The sequence below is a fragment of the Chelmon rostratus genome, chromosome 6 (assembly GCF_017976325.1).
Source record: "Chelmon rostratus isolate fCheRos1 chromosome 6, fCheRos1.pri, whole genome shotgun sequence".
Taxonomy (NCBI): Eukaryota; Metazoa; Chordata; class Actinopteri; order Chaetodontiformes; family Chaetodontidae; genus Chelmon; species Chelmon rostratus.
In genome coordinates, this window is record NC_055663.1 from 20,990,335 (window position 1) to 21,017,645 (window position 27,311).

The window sequence follows — 27,311 nt, forward strand, 5'->3', positions numbered from 1 at the left end:
AAGTTGAGCTAATGTCTCTTGAATTTAAGAATCTTTAAATACTTTTGTGCATGAAAAAAAAAACACCAATCATGATATATAGATATTTTTATTACAATTATCATCTATCTTAGCCTTATATTCCAGTTTGTACATTTATACAGATTACAATGGTTTGCTTACAATACAGTGACCCATAAATACACCACTCAGCCAGGCCTTTCAATACACACAGTTTTTCTTTTATGTCAGCGCTGCACAAGCCTGGAAGAAAAACATATGAAGAGCTTGGGTCAGAGTGGATTTGTCATGAAATTTCTGACACCCTCATGAAAAAATGGCTCTGTAACAACTGCCAATAGTTTAATGTTAATGTGATTTTGGTACAAAGCACGTCATGAGCTCAGGGGTATAAAAATATCCATTTTGGGTTTTTTTTAAATTCACAATATATACAATATCTTCACTGTTACATCAAGACAGTTTAGATGGTGGTTTATAAATATGTAGTTTGTAATGCCACATGTACAGATTCCAAATAAGGACTTGTGTCTTACACAAACACCTTGATAAATTGAGTGCTGTGAATTATATAATAGCAAGCAGGCTGTTATCGCATTTTAAACAGTGGATATGAAAGGCAGAGGTGAGTGACAAAGCATTACCCAAAGCTGAGGATATGAGAATATTACAAGTCTATGAAATTATGCAGTTTTTCCCCTTGTGCCCTTTCTTCTTTTTGGACTTAGTCCGTTGGCCATAAGGAGGAGAGGACATGCCTGCCACAGGGCTGGGCAAGTCATCGGTGTAGTAGTATCTATGAGGCCTGGGCTGAGGGATGGGCTGACCCAGGAAAAAGCCCTCTTCCTCAGAATCAGAGGAGGAAGAAGAGCAAGTGGAGCACCAGTCATCATCATCCCCATACAGCCCCAAGAATCTCCCCCCAGCTGGGCCCTGCAGCCCGTAATGTGACGTGGCAGCAGGACTGGGGTGGCCGTAGAAGGCTTGGTGCCCCTTGGGGCCGAGGGCATTGCCTCTATGGTCCACTTTGTAGCACATTTGGGCCCTTTCCTTGGGCAGAAGGTTAAGAGCATTGTCAGAGCGAGACTTGCGACTGCGGTGCCTCCTGTGGTGATGGTGGCGACCGGAGTGAAGTTCCTGGCCCTGCTCCTCAAAGTGGTACACTCTCCGGCGAGTCCGTTCACTCATAGGTGGCTGGCGCACTGGCAGATCGCAATACTGGTCGTTGTCCATCACGTCATCAGAAAATTTGACTTGCTGCGGCCTAGATTGTGAACGTGTCCTTCTGAGGGCAGGAACCTGAGGTTTGGGTCTGTCCTCTGGCAGAGGCACATCCTCTTCCTTTGGAACATTTTCCTCTACCTCCTCTTCCTGCTCAGATACAAGGCTCTTGAGGGAATTTGCACTTCTGTGTAACATAGAGGAGTTAAGGGTTCCCATATTACTGGTTTTCTCACAGTCTTCTGTCTCCAGGTCATGGAAGCCTTGCAGGGAATATACCAAAGGTCTATCTTTGCTGTCACCATCTACTGAGGCGCCTGGAGAGGAGAGAGAGAAATTATAAAATCTTTGCAAGTCGACTCAAGACTTTAAATACTAACCACTGACAACACATGAATGATTATTTTCTAACGTGTGATGTATCATGTCAAGTCTACTCACCGGTAATATTGGAGAGTGCCAGTGAATCCATAGAGTCTCGGACACTCTGATCTGTCTTCTTCAACTCGTCCGTGATGCACTCCAAAGAGTCATTATACCATTGTGGCTCCTCACCCTGGAAGCCTCCTCCAGCCCCATGATCCATCTCCAACTCCTGGATCTTTCTCGCTGGGCCTGGGTGACTACCGTAAGCTGAGTCTCCTAGCCCATCCTGTGACTGGGCCCAGTACATATCAGCCTGGTACTTCTTACTCGCCAAGCTCCCCCTTCCTCCTCCGCCGCCACTGCCAGCTTTTGAAGATTCCTGCTTGGACTTGACATCTTTATCTGAGATCCAGAAATCTGTGGGTCTGGAGTCATTGGCTTGCTGGAAGATCCCATGTTCCCCGAACTTAAGTAACAGTTGAGTCATGTAGTCTTCATGCTCAGCCCACTCCTCCTCCTGGTCTTCAGGTGCCTCGGCCTCCTCGCCACGTCCTCTCCAGAAATGCTCATCGGATAAGTTCATGTGGGCAAGCTTGTTGGTCAGGGTGTCGTCAGCGTTTCCACTGAAGCCAGGGAACTTATAGTTGACAGAGGGTGAGAAGAGGAGCGACTGTCGGCATTGGTCGGCTGAACGACTGCTTTTGCCCATGCGCACGCTGCGGCGAGATTCACGTGAGCGTGCTGACTGGAAGGCAGAGTCTGAGGAGTCAGAGGCATGCACATCTTCCCCGAGGCTGCAGGCCTTGGAGCAGTAAATACGGCCCTGGTGTGGTAGGAAGGGGCAGCCCAGTAGAGAGCTCTTACACTGGGCACAGCTGAAGCAGCTCTCAGTGGCATGCCAGTGGAGCCCATCATAGGTCATCTGAGCATGATCAACACCTGGAAACGGGGAAATTGTGAGATGGTTTGCAATAGTGCTATAGAGAATCATGACAGGTTTAATTTTAACTCTAGAAAATCATCATCTTACCAATATGCTCTCCGCAGGCTTCACAGTACTCGGCATAAAGAGACTCAAAGCAGCCACAGCAGTATGGTCTGCCGTCCTTCATGATATAGCGCTGGCCCCCCAGAATTGTCTCACATTCAAAGCAGGAGAAGTGCTTCATGTGCCAATGGCGTCCCTCTGCCTCTGTGCACTCATCAGCAAAGATGATCTGTTGACATAGATGCGCTGGATGAGACATAGATGTACTGCCATCTTCTACCTTTATGTCTGTCTTAAGTCTATATACTCGAGTTGGATTTATTAAAGACAGTCGAGATAGAAAATAAATGTCAACGCTACCCAGAGGAAATTTGGAAAGGCATAAATTTCAGACTCTGGATGCTTTTCCTTCACTACGTGGTTTTACCTCATCGCAGGCTGAGCAGCGTGGTTTCAGTAGCTCAGCATGGTGCCTTCCACAGTGGATCTTTCCATCATGGTAGAAGTAGATCAAATCCACCAGTAGTTCACTACATGTGGAGCAGGAAAAGCATGCCGGGTGCCAGCACAGCCCAGGGCCAGCCCTCGAGGCGAACACTGCCATTTCTCCACCGTTGATGTTGTCACCACACTGTAATATGGAGACATGGTTGAACATCCTGTAATTGAACTTGAGCTGTATTTCCAAAACACCCTGTGATAAAATCCTGCATAGGTAATTATATCTATCATATAACTCAATGGACATAGCTTTGACTTCACATCCAAATTTGCTTCTTATGTACCACAAAGCCTGGCCCACAGATACTAGAACATTATGCAGCTTCCATTTGCTCTGTTGATGAGGGGGTATGTATGTGGCCCATCTAGGTTGTCCTAACTGCAGTCTAAGAGTGGCCAATTTTTTGTTTTTTTTTCCTGACCTGTCTTCCTGACCAAGTGAAGACATGACTTTTCAAATCAACCACAGTGACTAGAAGAAAACAAGAGAAAGCATGGACGTCTAGTGGAGAGCTACATCAGTGTTTCGACGATTTTTATGGGCACCCTCTGGCTGTTCAACAATCATTTTGAATACTAAATGAAACACTGTCATGAGCCGCTCCAAACCACTCAGCAGTGAAGACTTTTTAGTCTGCGTGGCTGCAAATCCAGCTTGTGTTTAGGGATCTCTTAAATAGCATGGCTGACACTCAGATCTTTATTTCAGCTTTCCCTCTGGGATTTAGCTAAAAATTGATCCAGATTAGACAGATTTCCATGGAGGAGATGTACAGAGGACAGGCAGCGAATCGTTTTTTAATACTGTAGTTGAAAAAGGCTCTTCGATTTGGAAAGAACACGGGTTAGGTCCTTGACTTCAAAACTACTTCATACCATAACCACTGTCCCAGTCCTCTCTTTATTTAAAGTAGTAAATAATACATGCAGAACAGGGTACATACATGCTCACAAATGCTGTTCAGAAGGCTGCGGGGCAGCAGCTTCACTGTTCCCCTCCCCAGTGCTTCCTTCTTCCTCTGAACACTGAACATAAGTAGCTCCTTCTTCTCCTCCTCGCTGAGGGACTGGCAGTAACGCACCTGGGAAGGAAAGCGATAAGTTATGAGTAAGAAGGCCAACTCCACATTAAACACTTTAACATCAAGGAATGGGATTTGTTCAGGTCTAATCCTGGAAAAAAAACAAAAACTGAAGGGTGGAATATGAATTCTGTTCAAGTTCTGTTCAAGTGGCCTTTTTGTATTACACCCTTAGACAGATCCAATTGCAAGTCTGTTGGCCACTAATAAAAGGTTATAAACTTAGGTAAGTATGAGAGGGCAGAGTGCATACCAGAGCATGCTGAACAAAGGCAACTCTTGACCCCAGCTTGCCCTTCCTACACCCCTACATATCTCCACCCACAACCCCTGATTGAGAACATCATTTTTACAACAGGCCTTTTTGATGTTTCCCAAAGCCTTAACAAGAGGGAAAGCAGACGTTTACACAAACAAGGCCTGTGTTTAGAGTGAAATCAAGAGGACGGGCAACAAAGGAGGAGAGACAGCCGAGTCGAACTGTGGTGCCACTGCGGTGGTGGCATCACATAAAGCCTTTTTCAAGCAGCGTCCCTCTCTCCCGCTGAGCACTCCTCGTAAAAACCACTGCTATGACAGGAATCCTGCTGGCGGGGGCTCCCGGCAAACATCATAAAATCATCAAGTCAAAAGTCACATTGTGCCCACACTACATGTCTACAAGATTGTGGAACAAAAATCCCCTAGTGTGATGTCAACGTGAATGCCAAGGGCTCACATTAGTGGGATGGCATGGAGATGGTGAGGCTGTTAACACTGTGGGTTTAGCGGGTAGCAACAGATACGCCTGCTCAAACGAAATGGAGAGTGAATCTTTTCTGCAGCTGTGGTGTAAATGAGAGGACCTGCTGGGATGAATTTTATGATACTTGCATTTATGCACGCGCAGACAAAATAGTCTCACCTCATTATCATGTGGTGGGAGCTGGTAGAGGAGCTGCTTGATTCTAAACTTCTCTCCCGGACTGTTCACATAGGGGATCTTATCCTCAGGAAGACAGGAGAAATATAGCTGGACCTGGAGAAATGATGGCATGGAGTGAGAAGATCTCAAGACAATGTAGTAAGCTTTGGTGACACTGCAGAAAAACATGTATATTACTGATGATGAGGAAAAAACATTTGAAGTTGAACTGAAAGGTTCAATGAATCCCCACACAAGACAAATGGACAAACCCTGTCCAAATTACATATTTTCAAGAATGTGGGGTCATCAATCTGAACATATAGCTGCGTTTTGGTTCCCCACGAAGAGAAGAAGCTTTTTTTTTTAAACCCAAATCTATCGAACTGCAGCAATATATTATTGTTATGATCTTGGACAGAGCAGCCCGTGTTTATGAACACACATTACTTTCCAAAGAAGCAGAGACCAACACATTCATTTGTGATGAGACACATTCTGGGACAGCTCTGTGTTAAATGTATGGAAGACTGATTTTTGTGCAAAGAGTCTGTTCGAGTTTTTCCTGAACTCCACATCAGCTTTATTTGACAAGGACAGCACAGTGCTCGCTGATGAAGGCACTGGAGGAATCATTTTCTTCATCAATCCGTGCTTAACAAGTCAGAGCAGGGCGACAGGTCAAATCAGTTTAAAGGTTGTGTTTTTCCACTCATATGCTTGTCTCTATAGGGACAGGACAAAGCAGCCTGTTGCAGTGGCACTTTGACCCTTGGGGCTGACCACTGAAAACTAAACTTTATGAGGGAGGGGCTATTACAGCCAGCCAGATAAAGAGGTGGGATGTGCTTGTCTTGTGTGCTGGGAGGGCTTCCTGCAGTTTTGGCTGTCTAGAGGGGGAGTAACAGCAATTTACCCTGACAATCAACCCAACGTTTGCCCCCCACCATAAATTATGCACATTTTCATGCTGCTATTACCCCTCATCTAGCTCCCTAGGGGCTGGGGAACAGTCAGCTATCACCCAGACCCTGTGTGTTTCTTCACTGTAATGATGACCCATAATACATGGCCCATTCAGGGCAATGGCTGCAGTAAAGGCATTACAGTTGACCCATGCATTTCCAGAACAAAAGGCCCTGCATGTTTGGGATTTAAGGTTTTCTTTTGCTGCGAAGCCATCACTTCTTGCCCATCTCCCCCTCATTGCTTCCATGTGTGTCGTTTAACAAGGGAAGCGGGATGGGGAGACGTGGAGGGGAAGAGAGAAACCCGGCGAGAAAAATGCAGCAGGTTTGGGAAAAGTGCCACATCACACTGGCTGCCCCGCGGACACATCTAACAGCCCTGCCTGTGTTTGTGAAGGAGACGGCTTGTTAAAAGACGGCCCCTTGATTCCTGACGCTGCAGGCAGCAGTAGGCTCGACCCACCAAAGTCCTCTTCTTAACAGATCTCTGATAATCACAAGCAGGCTTCGCCACACCGCAGTTTGTAAATAAAAGTGCACACATCCTGCCGTTAAGTGGCTGCCTGCTAGAGCCTGACAAGTCTGCCTCAAACAAAGGGACCAAGCAAAAGTTTTATGAAATATGTTGCCTGTCCCATATGTGCCATTATCCAGAGACTCTAGTTGGTATGTTACTCAGTAATGTGCTGAATAGCATTTATCTGGGCCAGGCAAATGGGCTGGAAGGGAGTTAAAATCAGGTCAGAGCTGTTTTTATTCTCTGTCAGAAGGATATTAATAACTGTGGTGATTTGGGGAAATAATGATTTGTGAATCAAGGAGAGAGAGGCACCACGATTAAAGAGAACAATATCAAGCTTTTCTTTGTATTACAACAAATCCAAACAATGCAGGACTTGTTTAAGCTCATTTCAGAACACCTTCATGAATGTCATGAACAACCGCAGTGAGAATAGTCCATTGTGAGTAATAATGTGCTCACCTGTTCAGGCCTCAGGCCGGGCGGAACCCAGGCGTACTCCTCCAGCGCGCAGCCTGAGTCATCATCAGAGGTGGAGCTGCGTTGGAAGCCAGAGGTCAGCTTACTGACTTTCTGCTCCATCATCAAGTCTCGCTGGCGCGCCCCGCCCTGGAAGCCAGCCGCCGACACTGCCGCACTCGCCAGGCTCATCAGACGCTCTTTTTACTAGACAGACAAACAAAAAAAAAAAAAAAAAAAATGGAGAGGATGAAGTGCAGGACAGAAAGAGGAACTTGGGTGAGGATACTGAACTGGAACTGGACGAATGAAGCGGACAAGAAAACGAACTGTCGGTTAACAAGCCATCGCATCAACCAATCTCCACATAATTTTATCCTCACTCCATCTAATCCTGCGCTCTCGTGTCAGTGCCATTCCCCTGAATGTTAACCACCAGCTGAATCACACCATCACTGTCTCTTTCATGAGGCCCACAGCCCCCCTCAAAAGCCCATTATGGTATCTGAGCAAGCTTTTCTGGGTTCACTGCTGGTGATGAGTCTACTTCATAAAGACACTCATAAAGAGAACTATACCCTTTCACTGCTATTGTGGTGGCAGTTAAACATGTGCCCTCCTCATGTGGCTTTTGAGGATGCAGAGACCATTAGGAAATTCCCAAAGCTTCATGAGGTGACGTCCAATCTCATTACAGTGACAATAACAAGCAGTTAGCTATTCATAAATACATAGTGAATTCAGAGTTACTTATATGTTCGCCCAGTCTTGGGCAATGTTTCACAGACCCCACATTCCTTTCCCGTACTGTAATTCAGCTTGCCATCGACTCAAAAGCAAGAACAACACCAGACGCTGGCTTTTAAAATCTTTAGGTTCGACCTTATCTGTGGAGCTAAGGTCTGAATGAGTCATCATTCACCCTGATGAAGTGCTACGTCATACTATGTCCCAAGAGAGGCCACCACATGGGACCTGATGCTGGCTTGATCAGTTGAGCCTGCGGTCTGTGTAAACACAGGCCTGGCCTTAAGACAGGGCCACCATATGGGGAATGTCCACAAGCCTGGTCTCTCCCTTCATCTCCGCTTTTTCTTTGGACTGTTTGTTTTCCAACCTGCTGCAGTGAGTGTCTGATCATCCTTTCATCTCTTAGATGGGCACAACAATGGCAGACAGGTGAAGTAGTTGGAGAGGCAGAGATGGACAGAGGGAGACGAGGACGGATGGTGGTCACTGACAGTGCAATAGAAGGCAGGAGATCAAAGACTGGCACAGGGTTGATCTATGTGTGTGGTGACCATGTTTCCAGTGCATAGCTGGATAAAATACAGAAAATCGTTAAATTAAGCGCAACATTAAAGCAAACAAACTGTATGTAAATTTTGCACAGCAGCAGACACTGTGGTTACAAATTTTCCATTGCAAATTAATGAAAAATTATAAAACATAGTTCAATGGTAGCACAAGAACAGAAGATTCACCAAGTCAGCCAACAGCAATATCAGTCTTAGGCTTGCTAACATTAGCTGCAGTGCCACTGCTCATGCCTGACCAAGGCTGCAGCGCAAAACCGCATCATTTATTGAACTGAGCAAAAGCGCAGTTATGACATATGACTTCATTTTTAAAAGAAAGAACGTGTAGTTTGTTCTTTTACAGGCTACATAGTCTCACTTTATGTGATATATTAGCATTGAAAATGTGCAATTTGTCAAATTGGGGAGTCAGAGTTTATAATAATTGTTATTATTATTATGATCGTGACAGCTGGAGAGAAACAGTACAGGAAGGGGTGAGAAAGAGGTGATGACAGAATCAAACCTGAGCCACCGTAGTAAGGAGTCAGCCTTAACACATGGTACATGCTCTACTCTAGCTACTGGAGTCAGTTTTTTTTTGTTTGTGACAAAAGGAAATGACACAGAGTTTAAGCTTGCCGAATCAATCAGCGAATCAATTCAAAAACTTTATGTGTTTGAACTAATTATGAATAATCACCAACCAAATCACTCATGTAAGCCTACGTTTTCTCCTGAGCTGCTGTAAGCTTTGCACAACCAGGCACACATGGAGATGATGAATGTGTGTCCAGTTGTGGTCATTTCTCACAGGCCAAGGGCTCTAGCTGAGATCAAATGGGAGCCCAGCCAGCGTCCAGCAGCCTGGCTCTTACACCACCTTCCCCCAAGCCTCCACCCCCTATGGCCGGCAAAGGGCACGGAGGGCCGCGGAGAGACAGCTGAGAAAACCAGACGCACTCGAGTGCAGCCTTTGAACACCGGCGTGACAGTAAAGGGGCCTGAAAATGTGCGCTCTCTCCTGGAATGATTTATATGGCTGGCTGCCTCTGGGAGGGTGCTTCTCCTAAGCATACATGAAGAGGGAATGCACACATTTGTGTTGACGCTAACCCTGACACAGAATAGACACAGGCTACTATAGGCTAAGCTGGTCCGCACACGTAGCATAAACACCCTGTCAGAGTCAGCTGTATGCTCATGTACATAGTGGCACACCGGACCCTCCTGTGGATGATTAACTGCTGCCCACACTGCATGTCAGACCAGGCGGCTGCAGGCCATTCATATCGACTCATCTTCCCAGAGGACAAGTCAGCCCCCGTGCCAACGACTGGCCTGTCCTCCTATAGCCTGGAGTCGATTCGTGGGCTTTTTTTGGAATTCATTCGTTGTGCCACAAAGTGTCAAGACAGGCGGATTGTCTTATGACACGTCCCATTAAGATGGCCCATGTCCCAAACAATGGCGCCTTTGTGAAGGAATCCACTGGAGGCTTGTTCCATCAAGAGCCTGTTTATCTCCCTTTAAGTCTTTTTTTTCTCTCCTGAAGATGTGGCGTGTTATCTCCTCATACATGACAGTTAAAGCCCTCAAACCCAGATAACCTGTCTTCAGATGAGGGAGGGGGGCAGAAATAAGACACTCTCTTGTTCTAGTCGCATCTATTGACTTGCAAATGAGACCAAAATAACCTGCAAAAATGTGTCCTTGTTTGAGAGCGGCTTGGGTTTCACACGGGAGATGGCTAACTATAGGCAGGTTCTGTCAGGAGCCGAGAGACTCCGACTTCACAGCCTCACATTTTATCGGGCGCAGACTCACTCATGCGCTACATTTGTTGGAAAGCTGTTTGCTTTCGCGTGTTGGCCAAGTCTCCGCAAGGATGCATCACACAGCCAAACCTGACTCACAGGAATGTCAGGCTTGAACTTAAGCGAGGCCCACAAAGAGGAATATGCACAATGTTAGGCAACGCTCCTTTCTCATACAACATCTGCTTGCATGCTAATTTTCCCTTTAGATGTCAGGCAGTTCATTTCCTCTGACTTTGCCCAGAACACTTCCTTAACCTTTTGAATGACAGAAGCACTGAGCCAACTAACTTAACCATGCTTACGCTGACTTGCCAAGTCACTGACTCATCACTTGTGCTGGCTTTTTAAGTTCGTCTCCCAACAAGGGGCCTATAGTTTGTGAGATTAGTTCCTCACTCTCCCCCATCTCACTGTTCCACTCCCCCTGCCCTGCCCTCCTCCCACACTAGCCAGACCCCTGCAGTCCTGAATGTTTAACAGCCCCTCACTCTTTTGTAAAGGTGCTTGTTAACATGGCTTTGGGAGCTGCAGGCCTGCATGTCTGACTGATCTGCCCACAGAGGGCCAGAGGGTGGAGGAGGTGATATCAGACTGAGGCTAAACTGGGGTGACCGACATGTATGAAAATGTTAATGTGTCTTTTCCACAAAAGAGATGAAATGTAAGTCGAGGCAGGTGAAAGAGGGAAGCTGGAATAGACGCCTGCTTTGAATGCTTTGATTGAAGATTTTAAAACATCCCACAAGATACTTATAATGAATGAAGAGGTCTGTGTTGTAGGAAAAAAAGAGCACAATGACTGCGATAGTCTCGCTGCACAGAAAGCTTATTTCAAGAAGCTGAATATAACCAGAGCTCAGCGAACAAGCGGGTACATACTTAACTCATTAATGAACAAATTAACCTCAAATTGTATTCGCCCTTAAGGAAGCACTGCAGAGACTCTGCATCATGCATTAACAGTGTAATGTTATTTATCGCCCTGTGGAATACAAACCTCTTGCAGGACCTCATACTGTGACTGACCAAGAAATATTGCCGTCAGTGACATTTTAAAGAGTATTCAACAGCACTTTAACCAGAGCCCCCCAAACTCCAGACACTGGAGCATTGGATTAGCAACCCTTGAGAGAGTGCACAGGAAAAATAAGCAGCTTCTGGTCTGAATTACTGTCTATATTCCTCTAGGAAATGGATGATGGACATGCACACAACCCAACACAGTGCTCTCTGTCAGCTTGGACTGGCCCAACATGTTTAACTTGGCTCATGCGAGCTCAGCAATGCAGGATAGGCTCTACTTGAAGAGAAAAACAAGATTTTCTGTTCATAGTCCCTGCTTACTTGAGCTTGAACTCAAGACAAATCTGTTTTTATGTCAGACAAGATATGGCTTAACTTTAGAAGTATGCAGCATGTTATTACACCCTGCTATCCCGGTATACCTAAATATTTTCAAATGACTTAATATATTGTGTCCCATGTGAAAAAAAATCTTTGTCAAACTGCAGGCCAGACCGGATTGGTCAGAGAATTAGATCATTTTGTGAAGCAGCAGTCTCACACGTATACTTGAGTTAATCAGTATTTAAGGTTAATCTTGCAATAGGATGATCCAATGAACCAACTAAGCATCATAAAGTCAAGAACTGAAAAACAACACTCAGGATGTTCACTCATGGCATTTCTGTCTGCAGAAGATTTGAATCCAGTCAGCTTGAAAATGCCAAAGTGGAATCGCTGCTGGAAAGCCTGAGCGTGGCTGACAGGAGACCCAGAGAGGAGCTCGTTTTATGCAGCGTTGAAGTGCTACATGGCTGGAGTTAGGTCAGCTTATCGAGGCCTCCTTTCATGGCCGGGGGAGTGTTTTTCCAAGACCAAATGGATGGGAGTGACATCTCCACAGAGATCCGCACTATGGAGACCACCTGCATGCGCCGGCCAGACTGAACTAAGACTCAACACACACGTGCTGCTGTCACATAGCACACATCAAACATCCCAGTAAATTCAGTTTGCTGTATGGGGAAGCTGAAATCAACTCTTTGAACCCTGGCGCCCTTCACACCACCTCAGTTGGAAAAAGTCCTTCTGAAAGCAGATTTTCGATTTAAGCACTAAGTTGGACAGAGCTCCATCTATACGTGTGATGTGCTGTACGTCTTGTGAATCATGCAAAATGCAGATTAATAATTAAAACATTGTTCCATTAAAGCAAATTATCCAGGATATTTCAGATACATTTTTCAAGTCTTTAATCTGCATTAGAGTTAAAGAAGCGTGTTTCATCTTGTAGCAAAGATCAGTTAAGGATGATTTATGGTGCAATCCTTTAACATCTCCACTTGTTCAAGTAGCTTTCTGTCAGCCTCACTACAAACAAAAAGCACATTCCTCTGAAAACACAGATTACATCTTCAGTCATTTCCCTGCTGGTCTTACCTCAGCGGAGGCCAACTCTCCTGTGGCAGGCAGAAAAAAGGATCTTATCACCGTTATATCCAGTCCTAGATTCTCCTCCAGCCTCTGAGCTCCATATCTAACAAGATCCTCAGAGGTCTAGTTCCAGGACAGAAGCAGCCAGCCTTCTCTATCAGAGCTGTCAGCACAGTAACAGCCCATATCAAAGCTCAGACTGTAAAAAGACAGGGAGATGTCTGTCTGAGTGCGTGGGAGAGAGTGTTTGAGAGGGGTGTGTGCGTGTGCGTGTACATGGAGGAGCTCAACCAGATGGTCATCCCGCCCTTGTCTCTCTCACCCACTCCTCCTCCTCCTCCTCCTCCCCCTACCCAACCCTCTTAACCTCAGCCCGGCCCCTTAACCTCAGAGCAGCCAGTCACGGCAGGGCATGGAAGAGCGAGGCGTCTCTCCTCTGCTGACCCTCCCCTCCTACCTCGAGCATATGCTCCCAAATGAGAACCACCGGTAGAGCTCCAGCTCACAGGAACTGCGCTTTTAAGTAGCACATCAGTGATGGCAGAGCTCGTTCTACCACACTGACCGCCCCGTCTCCACAAAGGCCTTCACATGACATTCTTCTCTCTACTTCCCTATCAGCAGCTCAAAGATGTGGGGAAGGTGGTGAACGTTACAGTCAGGCTTTGGTATATCTGGTGGTTTGTCTCTCCTCTCTCGCGCTAAAATGTCACTAAGTTACAGAGAGCTGTTTGCTAACTACAGCTTTATGATTATAGAGTGATTGTTGGTTCGAGTGAACAAAAGATGCTTTATTTATCCTGCCGCGAAAAAATGACTTCCTACCGTCTACAACATCCTGGCTCAGCCTCACATAACCCTTCCCTGTAACTGAACATGATGTCAGCAAGTCTGCATGAGGCCATCTATCAGGCCTTTAACATATGAATCACAGAAGCTCTTTACAAAAAAAAAGAAGACTTAAACCACAAAGCTGTTATTATCAGCTTAAGTTAGGCAGAGTGAGGGTTAAAAACGTCCAACATTGTGCAGCTCAACTTTGCTAAGTCATGCAAAATGCAAGATGTAGCCGTACTGTGGGAATCTGTGTAGTCAAACTGCAATGTAAGGTTGAGTAAAAGAGTTCACACTGATCTGAAAGAACATGATCAGTGCATTAATTGATTAGCTAATTGACCAAAAATAAATCTACAACAATTTTGTACAAAGCCTCTATAGTTGATTTTATCTTTTTCTACCTCTCCTTTGTATTCTTGCTGTTTTATCTTATTTTGCTCATTATTAAAGCAAAAAAGTCACTGGTTCCATCTTCTCAAGTTATATGATCTGCTGCTTTTGATGGTAAGCCTAATATTTTTGTGTTTTTTAAGATAAAATAAACAATCTGAATATGTCAACTAGGGCTCTGGAAACTTGTACTGAGCAAGTTGCATGTATCTCACATCCCAAACATGAATATGCAATGTCTATTGAAACAACCCTCACACAGCAGATTAGAATTACATTGCTAGCACTGGCTGATACCAAAGCTCCCTGTTTGTCTTTGCTATGTACCAGCACTGTAGGACAGGAGCTAAAATTATACACGTGTTCTATAAAACCCAAATGTACATACACGCCCAACCAGTGAAACTCCCCAGAAGGACGCAGTTGACCTCTGCCTCTCCTTCACCTCTGCAGGAATGTCAGAGTGTGATTCTCTTCCTGTTGCCTCAGAAAACAAAAGTGACCAGTTCAGGTCAAACTCTGGACAGTTGCACCTTTTGCATGCTTCTGCGGTTGTTTGGTTGCAAAGTGTTACTTTCTCCCAAAGGGACATGTTTTATGGTGGATATAATTGTTTCTAACAGAACTAAAAAGTTTGTCCTTTTCAACGCGAGGTTTTGCTGTAGAGGGTTAACATACTTTAAGACTGTAAAACAAAGCAGTAGAACATTTTACTAGGCAGCACGGAATCTATTAAACAGCTAGAATTGCTTTCTTTATTAACATTTTAGCAGCTGTTTAATTTTGTGGAGATGACGTCAGGGTGTAATTCTGTGAGCAAGAACACATGCGTGAAGCATTTACGCTGTGGGGTGCTTAAGTGGGGGCTGATATAACGGGGTTCACAAGGGTCAATACTGTTATGAGCGATGAAATTGAAAAAATGTGTCTTCGCAGCATTACAAATGGAAAAAGCACTACAGAATTGTTTATTTACGTGCACAGTTCTGCCCTTTACTTCATCATTTATGATAAATCCACGGTATATTCAATGCTGGTTTCGGCTGATTCGTCAAACTTTGCGTGTAGACAATGATGTTCTGCTGTACTAACCTATAGAAAACCCTCTTTAGCATTGGAATATCAGACAGAAAAGAAGGGAAAAAACATGGCTGCTCATTCCTGGCTTAGCTCTCATGTGCATGACTGACAGCATGTGATTGAGAGGCACCTTTTCCATCTTCTGCTTGCCCACACGGCTCACACTCACAGCGTTAAGTGCTGAAATATCACAGCGTGGGTGGCGCTGACCGTCATGTCACTGTCATTTAAATTTTTAACAACTGCAGCTCAGACAGGTTGAGGTTGCTTTTAGCGAAAAGATAGCAGAAAAATGTGATTCAGTGAAGTGATGTTTGATGCTCTGGGGCTCGCAGACAGCTGCGCGCTGCATGTACTGTAGCTGTGTGTGGGTGTGTGGACAAAGCCATTGTAGCAGCCAAGGCCAGGGAGGAGAGGCACCCTTTCACAGCAAACCTCAGGCCTTTGTACTGACCCTAAAGACTCTGCACCCTGCTCCATTAGCAATTCTTAGAGGGGAGGGACAACACAGCATCCTGGCTTGGGGGGGGGGGGGGGGCATTCATGAAATGCAAAGCTAAGATGTTGAACTGATCTAGAAAAAAAGTTCCAGTTTGCCTATTCAGCAAAGATAGCATGAGTAAACAAAATTTCCCCCAAAATGCAGAAATGAACCACCTTTTTATTTATCACATTTAAAGATTTAAGGAAGGAGTGACTTATAGTTTCTTCTCATTTCAAAGCTGCAGATTTTAAAAAGCTAAGGAAGGAGTTGCAGATATCTTTGAAGTTCAAATTGTGAGGACATCTAACACTGAAATTGCGAAAGTGGCCTTTGACAATGACCTTAGGTGAGGACAACTATTTAACGGCACATGTGGATCATCTTTTGCCTCTCCTGTATCAGAACAACATCCTCATTCTGAGCTCGTACAACTATAGTTAGAAGAACCTGGCTGCGCAGTTCAAGGTTCGCCTCAGATAGTTGAATAATATGAAGTTGGACAAGTCATGCATCCCTGACCTTTGACCTTAGAGAGCACCAGATGACCCATAAATCTATGGCCCCGGGGCTTTACGGCCCATTCCCCTGTCATAGCCACAACGACCTGAACAGCACCTCACACCTGGTCTGCACCTTCTCACCGCTGTAAAAAAAAAAAAAAAAAAAAAAAGGAAAATCGCCTTGCGCTGGCGGCGAGGGAGTCCATGACACCAGCATGCCCTGACAATGACAGGACAGGGGTGATGATCATCAAAACCAACGCCCAACGATAAAACTGCATTCTTCTCTGGTCCAAACACGTCTTTGGAGACGGGGACCCATAAAACAAAGCATCTAGTCAACACTGTATCGCAATGTAAACCCCATGTGAAACTTTGTGCAGAGATGGACACTAACATGCTTAATGAGACAAATTTAAGTCCCAAGAAATGCCATAAAATGGGGTACCGAGGGGGGCAAAGGGAAGGTCAGTCTCTAACTCACCGTCACTGATGACCATTGTTGAGAGCAGCTCTCACTGGTGTGTCAGCTACCTTATAAAAAGTAGGCATTCTCAAGGTTTAAATGACCTGCCAATGGGTATTAGCAGGACACAGGCCCAACAAAAGCCTCAGTTATAAAGGCCAATAAAAGCCTATCACTCTACTGTAACAACAATCCTTTTTACGCCTTGAAAGAGGGAGGAAAAGGTCAACTGGTGGAGCAGTCAGCGCATTGATATTGACTTAGCTAGATTGGCGCTGACAAACTCAGGTCAGACTGTGGGCTTGTTAGCCCTATAACCCTCACATAACCCCTTTTACTGTTTCACTCTGACACGTTGGAGGCAGCTGAGGGCAAGCCTTAGATCTAAGCTTCGTTTCTGACAAGAGACATTTGTAAAAATTGAAGAGAAATATCTATCCGGGCGACACTTGACCTCACTAAAGTGCATGTGGGTTCTGAAGAGCGCTGAGTAGGAAAAAGCCAAATGAAACGAGGTAAGGATTCAGGATTTGCTGGACTAAATTGGTAATGAGACACGGTTACGTCTGAAAATCTAATTTTCTGACTTAACAAACAGAAACACAACAACAGGTCAAAACACTTAAATCCGTCACAGTCCACAACCAAGCTGTCTGGGCTTAATTAGCAAATTTCAGTATGTAATGCTGTCGTATAAAACCGACATAATACTTGTTAAGTAGATGATGTCAGTTTGAATAGGCCCGATTTCGTGGAAGCAATCTATGATCATATTACTTATCTACCCATTTATTTCTGCATCTAATTTGCTGTAACCCTGTTGTGTCACGTATGATGCAACACAACATGAATGTCTGGTTTCCATGGAGTAACCTGCGATACGTTACAAAACGCCAGCATCTCTGCTCAACAGAGCCAGCACACAGGTTGCTCCTTTGCTTTATCAAAAGCACGCCGCCGCTTCGCCAAACACTGTACGACTGCGACAGCTCATATTTCACCCTCAATTTGACACCCTCTCACCTAGCTGTAAAAGCCGGACCTCATTGGGAACAATGGGAAGTGGAGCGACAGAGCTCCTGGGGCTGTTAACGGGAGGAAGCCCCTTTATTTGAGGACACTATAACTCAACAAAAGCCTGTGGCTGTCTGCACACAGAGCAGCCGAGGATGAATGGGCTGCTCTTACACTACTCACTTGCACTGACAAAAGCACTGGATCAGCAAAGGGAAAAGCTGTCATGTGTGGTCCCCTCGGACAAACTGGGGAGAATATAGACATGAAATTACAAAACAGCCCTAGTAACACCTTAAACCAACGAGTTCAGCCAGCAGGTCTCAGTTTTCACCATCATTTTTTATTTCTTCAACGAAATTTAAAAATTTTCCCCATGAAGACTAACCAGTTTTCAATGCCGTGTGAAAGGTTTTGACCGATCCTGCTGAAACTCGTCAATCTCCGGGTCGAACACTTGTGACCTTTAAGGGCTTCACTAAATGTTTAGCTTATGACCTCACGCTTTCAGAAAGTCCAACTCACACACCACTTAAACCTCACACCTCACACATCTGGGCTTTTCCCCTCAACTTTCCTCGAAGTTCAACCGTATATCCGTCACACGGCCAGAAAACTATTTCCTGTGTGTTTCCAGCCCCGGGCTCAAACGGACACATGAATGAGGCCGCCGTAGCAAAACAGGCAATAATCGGGCGCGAGTACTGCGAGCAAGTCATTGTAGAAGAAGAGGATGCAGCTTTTTGTGGAAAAAAAAAGAAAAAGAAAGAGAAAGTTGGCAATTCCCACACGTGGAAGCATTTTCCTGCGCCGCACGGCTTCAAAAGGCAAACCATGGAATCCAACAATACTCTGAAACAGTTAAGAGCTGCTCAGTCAGGATCCCACTAATGATTAACATTCCTGGAGAAACACTCCGTTACAGTCTTTTTAGAGCGTTCTAATTAAGCACATGCTCCAGTGCCACAGCACAGAGGGAACTCTGAAGACTGAGAGCGGGGATGCTTCTTTCCAGCTCTGCTTAATTGGACACAATTTAAGTCATTAAGGTGGTAGTAAAAACAGCAGAAAGAGCAGAGGAGAGGCCCGGTGATCTACCCTCCAAGGCTCCCTGTTGCTCTGATGTTGTTGACCCTTTCACCTCCTCATGTGACTCACATTCAAAAAAAAAAAAAAAAAATGCTACGCCCACTTTCATTATAAGATGTCCGATGGGAGATTTAGTCTGATCTGACAGTGAGAGTTTATTGATACTGGCTGTAATGCGCGCATGTTTCATTTCTGAGGAGGACAAAGAGGTTATACGTGTTTGGAGGTCCTACATCTTGGGAGGCAAACTTATATCTAATTATCTATGCATCTGTGTTCCACATTGAGCTGCCTGTCTCTGTGTTGATTTATTGCCTATACATGAACTGCTCTCACCCCTCATTTCATTGCTGCTCTGCTGTTCAATAAAAGCATATAAAATGCCCAAAAAATGCATAAAAAGAAGAAGAGTGTGTGCAGAATGTGCATTATCAGAAGTGTCCAGATCTTTTTTTTTAGTCTTGAAGCTAAGAAAAATGTTGAGATAGAAGTCTGCTATAAGTAATACTAAACAGTTACTCTGAATTACAGATGCACTTATCCAACCTCTCAGCAAAAAATCCTGACTCCAATACCTCACTTCAGTGTATCGGCCATTAACGAGAGCTGATCTGAAATTTAAATTCTGCATGGCTCATTGCATGTTTTTTTTTTATCCTGGGAACAGGAGGCCAGGGATAGTTGTGGCACTAAAAACTTGGGTTTATGGCCTGTCACGACTAAACGAAACTGTATTAAATGTGAATCGGATCAGATCCGGAGTGTCGGACCGGTGCACTAAACAGTGATGAAACGCTTCTCATTTCATTTTGACAAATTCAGCAGGAAGATGAAACTGTGGCATCATTTTGTTTAACTCTCAAATTTCAAGATTTCAATTGCAGGATTAATGAATTAATGCAGTGCAGATTCAGATGCAAGTTAGGTGCAGTAAAGAAACTTGTCTGTGGTAGATAGGTGTGTGAGCTGTGTGTGCATGTTATGTACTGTATATGTGTGTGTGTGTGCATTCAGGTCTGTGAGATCTGATCTGAAGCCCTCTGGAGGCCTCACTCAGTTTAGCAGATAGACAGGCCAGACATGGGGTCACTGGTGCCTGGGATCTGTTTGTGTGTGTGTGTGCATGTGTGTGTTTTGGCACTATGTACATATGTGTGCAATGGAAAAAGGACACAACTGGCTGCCTTATCACCCCCCCCCCACCCCAATTTAAGGAGAGCAGTCCTCCAGGCCAGAGCTTATTCTTAGAAACCCTGCATGTAATACGTCTGTGTCTGACAGCATCAGTGTGTTATTTTTGGAGCTGCTAATACCGAGGTCGCTAATGACACCAAACCATTTCATCATGGTTCCAGCTTAAAGTCACACGACAGAGTGGGCATACATGCTGTGTGTGTTTTACAAAATGTTTCAATAAAATCTGAGAGGCCTTTTCTTCAAGATTTTCTTCCTTTTCAGCATCATAAAACTCTCCCTGAATGGTCAAATGTGTGTTTGCCTGTGGACAGGACACAAGCGCATAGGTGTACACATCTGGTGAGCCACTGCTCTTGTTTTCTTTGGGAGCCCAGCCCCTAACAGGAAGACAGCGCGAGCATAGCAAACAACAGCCCGGCTCTTTGAACCGGCCTCTCTCTAGGAGCCGCCGTCAGGTTGTTGTGGCCAAACGAACTGTTTCTGTGTCAGCTCAGCGGGCCCATTGTGGGCCTCAGGCTGCTGCTCCGCAAGACATGTCCTCAGTTAGCCTTTGTCAGTATTGACCCATCTGTACGTAATCCCTCAACGTCTACCGTCACTGTGATGTACGACTCTTCCAAACTGATAACACATTCGCTCTGTGTGAAGAGATGAGTTATCAGTTCACAAGGCAGCAAATACTAAACAAAAATGTACAGAAAAAGTTACTGCACTTGACATATTGTCATTCAGAACAACACTTCCTGAATCTATTACCGTTATTGTATTTACGCATTCACAGTTCACCTCAATTTACTTCTCCTTAGTATCTCTTAGTCAAGTGGCCACATCAGCTTGGTTAGGTTTTGGTTAGAGTCTGATTCAGATTCCTTTTCTGTTCTATTTAATCCCGTTCTTAAAGAATCCCGGCTCTGTTTTTTGGCACATTATTTGACGGAGAACAGAAACAAACGTATGTCAAAAGCAAAACCACATCTTTGGCAGCTTATCTGTGGTGCAGAAAACAGTCATTAGAGAGATATTCTTGCCTTGCACAGCTTCAATGTCTGTAATTTTACACTTGTTTTTACTTTACCTGCTTGTTTTGATTGCTAGCATTAGCTGTTTCTGGAGCAACAAGGCTCAGCTGAGATAACAGCGTCATTATGTTGGATGGACTCTCTTACGTGAATTGGTTTTTGCTGTGTGCCTGCTGTCTTCGTGGGGGCTAACCTCACGTTTGAATGTCATATTTCAAATACAGTATAAATGCATTGAAACATGCATAAACAGCAGCGCAGATGGGTTCATACTAGGCCTGAACTTTGGTGTCAAAATGCATGTTTATTAGCAAATGCCTGAACCTGTTCCGGACTTCCAGCTTGAACTCTTGTTTCTACCTACTGTGAATGGGTTATAATATAAATGTGCTAAACCTCAGAAGAAAAAAACACTTTAATGCTTCAGATGAAATGGGAATGGGCCTGTTTCATTATGAATGTAAGGCATGTGCTGTAGCACTGGTGGAACACAGAACACTCACTACTCTCGGATGGAAAATCTCGTCAAGGAATTATCTTTGAATTAGCAGACATGAAAAACCCCTCCAGTGAAAAACAAAGAAAAGAAGCAGCAGCAGTTTAAATCTTCTCCCCAGAGAGCCAGGAGGGGATAATCTATTGATTTATTGCTCTGTCTTCCTGTTAATCTTCTTATGATGTATTTTACGAGATATTTTAAATGAGTTATTATAATTAACATTCAGCACTGTGTAATTTGGGAATATGGCCAAACTCTTGTGTGCATAAATTTGTCTTGATTTATGGCGTTGTAAAATATGACAGGATCAAAGTTTTAATGAGCAAACGTTCTGAGAGGAATCTCCTGGCAGGCGTCTGGCTGCTGTCGCCGTGGCTGTGACCTTCCTGAAAAACCTCAGGAAAGAGCTTTGTTGTCAGTCCAAAAATCCCTTGCCCTGCAGAGTCCATTTTTAAACCCTGCTGACCTTTTCCATATCATCCACGCTCACCGACTCCACCCCTGTGACAATGCCAACAGAGCAGGAGGAACAAGAGCCACAGGAAGGGGAGGGGGTGGTGTGTGTTTTGCATATTTCCAGCCGTGGGGTCCGGAAAGCTTTAACTGAATCCCCTGTTGTGTCCCGGGGAAATGAGCTGGGCTTTTTAATGACTATCTCAGGGTAATATGTTTTCTTTTGCTTCTAGCCCTTGATGCTGTGATTGCTTGGATGGCTCCCTATAGATGTGGAGGACAGAGGAGAAAACATGCCCTACTGGAGGCAGCCATGTCTGTCCAAAAACCTCCATCACTGAAGCTGCTGACACTTGGCATCTCTACATCTGTTATTCCCCTTTATCAAAGACAGACATGTCGATAATAACCAGTTTCGTAGCACTGTGGTTATTATGCAGTGTTCACCCAGAGCTGAGCATCTTGCCTATACATGGTGATGATAATGAAACATGTGTGTCGAGTATAACTTTCATCATCGTGGTGGTCTGATGGTTAGTCCCGCAATTATGCCGTGTGGTTACCAGAGATCTTCTGGGGCATTAAACTCCAGTGTGAGAGCCAAACCCGTTTTCCTCTAACATCATCCTGCAGCTCCTAATAAACAGAGTTGTGCCTGGAAGCGCTAAATCACTAGCTACCTTTAATCACTTTACAATAATGCTTAGCATGTGGATCCAATGTGTGCCACTGCTGCAGGCAGATCCCACTGACTCTCATGCATGATGCCGTCTGAAAGCTACAGGAGGCGCACAATGCTGTAATCTCTCCAGCAGACAGCAGCATCCACAGCGGTTTTCCAAATCTCCTCCACCGCGGTGTAACAGTGCCCTAAATTTGACCATCCAGGCCACCGTCCATTCAGCCAGGCCCAGTGACCACAGGCTCAGGGACCACCGGCGTTTAAACAAGCCGTACTTCATCCAGCCTCCTGCCAACCTACCACAAACAGTTTACAGTCAACGTGCTCTGCTCTCTGGAGTTTGTCTGTGGCAACCCGACTCCATGCCACATCTCCCCGTCCAGAGCCATGAAAGACTGGCCTCCTCTGACAGCTCCTCACAACACACGGCCCTGTCCCGCTCTGCTTTTAGCCCTGCTGCGGCGAGCTGGACCACGTCTGGGGATAAAAGGCTGCCAGAGTGTTTGGCTTGCAGGCGATTTACACGGACGCGAGGGTGATTCATTCTAGCTTCGCACAAACAGGCCTCTGTGTACATTTCACTGGTACCGGGCTTTTAAATCAACAGTCGGGAACGTATACACACGGGCACTGGGACTTACATTCTGCTCATTCACACTCTTGGAGTGTATGTGTGTGTGGCAGACGCCCAGCTGACACCTACAGACAGTCATACACACACACTGCAGGTGACCGCTGTGTCTCTTGTGAGGCCCCCTCATTGACATAATGCATTCTCAAGCCCCTTACCTTAGCCATCACAGCTAAATGCTTAACCCCAACACTTAACTTAACCCGAAAGTAACCCTCAAAACCAAGCCTCAATCCTCAAACAGCGCCTTGAAGGTTTGTCCGAAAGCGAGGCCAAAACGTCCTCACTCCCACTGTTTATGTCTGAGACTGGCTTCACGTCTGTGATTTGTCTCCACCTCCACCGCACTAATGCAACGGCACACAAATGTGCTAATGTTGTAGTTCGCTTCTCCGGTTGAAAGGCGCACTATGAGGCGCTCATACAGAAAACAGGCCTTCCTGCTGCCCTGTCTGAAACCCTCCAGCCTCCACGCACTTTGGCACGAACCATCAACATATTCCACATTTATTAAGCGAGCGCTCGTAAGCATCAAATTGGCCAAACTGATCAGAACTGTTTCCACCGCTGTGTCCAAGAAAATTTCTGATAAGGCCAGCGATTTTATTTCCTAGAACTAAAGTCTTATGATTCCATTTATGGCACATTTGATTCACTCGGAGGCTTTTTGAAATGAGACGTGAACAAGCACCGTTTGACGTGCGGAGCTGCTCCCAAAGCACTGCTTGTAAATCATTTTGTCTATAAATAACTGAAAATCCACAGAGAGCCCTCACCTGCAGCAGATCAGTGAAAGTAGCTCTCCCCTAACACATGCTTCGCCTGCTAGATCACCTAAAGATGAAATAACTGCAGCTGCGGAGGACTGAGCCCAGACTTCATTTACAGTGCATTACATTTAAACCACTGATTAGAATTTGTGTGACAATGCAGTACTTGTATTTTTGCATTAGCTGCGCCCTCATCCTGTATTTGTGGACACTTAGAATCCAGAGTTTACATGACAGAATAAGGCTTGTGTTGAACGGCTGTGTGAGCTTACACAAAACCTCAAATGATGTTTTGGTTTGCTCTTATTTAAATGAAAATGTGAAGTAGTTCAAGTTGTAAAGACAATGCTAGAAATTCTGTGACTCCTGAGCAGTGAAGGTGTCAACCTCGATTCTAGCCACTAGGTGACACCACCACCTTGGTTCTGTGCTCTGTCCTGCCTGTACCTCTGTCCACAACACTCACACTCAGTATTTCTTTCTTTACCCTCTTCCTTTACTGGCCACTGTCCAAAGCAAGAATAAATCTACCAGCGACAGGATGGTTAAAAGTACTGTAATCGTGGATGGAAGTGACCACTTTCAAAAATACCTCCTGGAGCAATTAGGGGAAGATTTTGACGCAGTGAGCTACACACGGACAGTGCAAAGGAGGAAGATTAACTGTAGGTTCTGCACAATGTCAGCAGTGTCTCCTCCTCAAAGTGCTCCAAGGTATAATTCCATGTATTTACACCCATTTTCACTTGTGTTGTCCTGCAGCACCTCAAATCACTTCCACAATCTATCCATCGTGTCCAAATGGAGACCGTGGTGCCTCCTGGGTCCGTCCTCTCACCTAGCTGTCAGGCTTCAAGCTGAACTGTCCTGGGATCAGCCCTGTTTTTGTCAGCTGCGGCCATAGTGACAGATTTCAGGCCAGCCTGACTCTGCGTTCTTTTGCGCTCGGCCTGAGCCAAGTAGGTCTGTCATTCTGTCAGACCCCAAGAGGGGCCCGCACAGGATTTAATGGCTTATGGTGATGTTTACCGTGCTCCAATGTGAGCAAAACATTATCCTAGACAGCCGTGGTTAAATATAACAGTCAGTGCTCTCCTGTGCCTTGTAGGTTTAGCACTTTCTGTCACAGCTGAGAATAGAAATGTTTGAAACTTGAGGGTGTGTCATTGTTCTCCAAAGGAAACGCTTTATGGCATGTTCAGCTCTGCGAGAGGTCCATAAGGACTGATGAATTCACTCAAGCAGCTTGCAGGGTTATTTTAATTTAACGAGTTGCTGCAGAAATATCCATCCTAATAAGTCTTTAAGGACCATGCTCAGTTTTAAAAACATTCACCAAGCGGGGATGTTTTTGTTCTTTATCGAGAAACAAAGCAGAGTTGTGCAGATCTGGAGGATGAAACCTGAGTCCAGAAGTTTCTCAGAACGTTGATTTCTGAGTTGCCTGATGTTTTCACTGTAATGAAACATTTCAGGGCTGAATCTAAGCTCAAATGACTGATCAGAATATATGGTTCTCATCTTATCCATCGTGGTTAGAACTGAAGAAAGTGAGTGACTCCCCATACTGTATGCGGCCGGGGTGTTTGACCACACTCTCCCTCACTCAGCAGCACTCCTGACAGCTATGGAGCCCCGCAGCGGCGGGCGAGCGGCGGTCACGCAGCCCCGACCAGTTGTCACCAAAGTGACAGGCGACAGCTGAGTCCATACATCTGGAGGCCCCGGGGACTGCACGCTCCCACCAGCCCACTCTCTGACCAAGCTTTTTCAGCGCCGGAGAAATGAGGTTAGTCTGGCTACACGCGCAGGGAAAGTGAAACGTGTCTCTTTGGTGATGTTGCGGCGCAAAAGCGCAAAGCAGCGTCGGAGGTTTGGGAGATTAAAGCCAGTCTGACGACTTTTTGGGCACAAAGAAGCAGCAAGTGACACCTACAGAGTCTCTACAGAGTCCATCAATTCAGCTGATGAAAGTTCGGTTGTTTTAACTCTATATCTGTTTCTCCTTATTAAAGTCACAACACCACTGCATCATTTAGAGACCTTTCATTGCGTAAAACTCGAAAATAAAGTGGCCATAAAAGTCCGAGAAGACTGGTGGAACCACAGGCAGTGAGGTCATTTAAAAATTACCCCAAATCCCGAAATCAATGTGCAAAAACAGCTGTTAAAACACACTAAATGTCCACTCACCCCCAAAGCGCTCAGCCGCAGTAAACCGAGTATCCAGAACCAATATTCCTGAAGTGAGAAAAGCGACTCACGCTGCGTCTCATTGGCATAAGATGAAAAGTCCAGAGAGGGTGCACAACTGTGCCGCAAAGCTGAGCCCGGAGCTGTGCAAAGCGATAAGCTTAACCTCCAGAGACTGGCCGCATTGGTCTGATCTGGACTGACTTCGCCCGCTGTCACCACATCTCACTTTCAGCGGCGCACGGTGCGCTGTGGCGCTCCTCTGCGCGGTCACTGGGAGATGACATTAGCGCTGCTCCCTGCCTATTGGCTTAAACAAGCAGCCCCCACCAATCCTGGAGAGACGGACCAGTGTGGAGCACAGTGGACAAACGCTCCTGTGAGTTTAACTCCTGCTGCAGCAGTGGGGAGCTAAAGAGGAGCTGTTTGTGTGATTTAGCTGCTTGGCAACTATAGGTGAGCTAATCTCTGTTGCCTTTTAGTCGGCCCTTACCTTTATATGAACTTTTGCCTTTATCAAGGCTACTATACATATGAGCCAATAGAAAACTGTGAACTTTAAAAATTCATCTGTTTCAAATCTGAACCACAGCTCAATAGCAAAGAGCTGACGTGCAGAGGCGCCCTCTTTTGCACCTCCATCCGCGCACACAATTTGTCACTAAGCTATAGAAATATGATCTCTTTTTCTGCAAACCTATTTGTCCCTCATGCCATCAATATGGAATTTTCACAATGTGCTTTATGTTCTCCCAAACAGGCTGTGTAACAGTACTCCTGTTGTCAGTGGGCCAGGAAATGAAAGTCTATACGCTGAAAAGAGGCTATTGCTTAGCCGTCTATGAGCTAGGCAAAATGTTCAGGGATGATCAAAGATTTGACGGGAATGGCCACCACCCATAAACCATTGCATGAGCATAAGTCAGTAGCTAAGATTCAGGTTTGTTCTGCACGTAAAGGTCGTTTTTTGTAGATTTTGCTTGTGACAATCCTGAGTTCTCAATGCAATACCTGTGGGTTCAAATGAACTCATGTGCTGACAACCTAAATACAACAAAGATTTTCACCTGGTGGACCTTTAAAGAGCTCTCTGACCTGCCTCGACCTGGAAAAGGCCTTTCCATGAGATCAAGCGTGACACTGCGCCCCCAAACACCTCAACCAGATCTGGATCATTTGTTGCATTTGAAATCAGGATCTGAAAAATGTCGGCGGAAACATGAAACAGAAATGTGACAAATGCATCGATTGCATCGCGTGCCCTTTGACCTAGTCGCCTCTCTCTCGCACGCTGGAACAGACGCTACATCCTTGGCTGACCTGGGTTACGACCCGGTGACCGTCGCGTAGATCTGACTGTGCGAATGCATGTTAAGTAAGAACAGGTTTGGCGAGCTCAAACCTGTCAGTCATTCTCTCCACAGCCTTGGCATTAAGCAATGGA

At 45.3% G+C, this 27,311-nt stretch overlaps 1 protein-coding gene across 2 annotated transcripts; it reads right to left on the bottom strand.

Moving 5' to 3' along the window:
- Positions 1-90: 90 nt before the first annotated feature.
- On the bottom strand, positions 91-26,097 carry prickle1a (prickle homolog 1a). Of its 2 annotated transcripts, none has more exons than XM_041938746.1 (8): positions 25,868-26,097; positions 7,013-7,216; positions 5,063-5,176; positions 4,021-4,158; positions 3,003-3,206; positions 2,618-2,804; positions 1,663-2,526; positions 91-1,538 (listed from the first exon to the last, which is right to left on the bottom strand). In XM_041938746.1, exons 2-8 carry the CDS (start codon positions 7,199-7,201, stop codon positions 676-678), a joined length of 2,559 nt encoding a protein of 852 aa, XP_041794680.1. In that variant the 5' UTR covers positions 7,202-7,216; positions 25,868-26,097; the 3' UTR covers positions 91-675. The 2 variants fall into 2 exon arrangements, with proteins under 2 accessions (XP_041794680.1, XP_041794681.1); XM_041938747.1 differs by lacking the exon at positions 25,868-26,097 and adding an exon at positions 12,570-12,699.
- Positions 26,098-27,311: the final 1,214 nt, after the last annotated feature.

Bases quoted from the DNA above. Each gene is read 5' to 3' on its own strand.
- prickle1a (XM_041938746.1), bottom strand. From the start codon at position 7,201: ATGAGCCTGGCGAGTGCGGCAGTGTCGGCGGCTGGCTTCCAGGGCGGG. The intron at 4,159-5,062 runs GTGAGACTATTT...TTTCCTTCCCAG, and splicing joins TCCCACCACATGATAATGAG to GTGCGTTACTGCCAGTCCCT. The intron at 2,805-3,002 runs GTAAAACCACGT...CTATGTCAACAG, and splicing joins GCTGCTCAGCCTGCGATGAG to ATCATCTTTGCTGATGAGTG.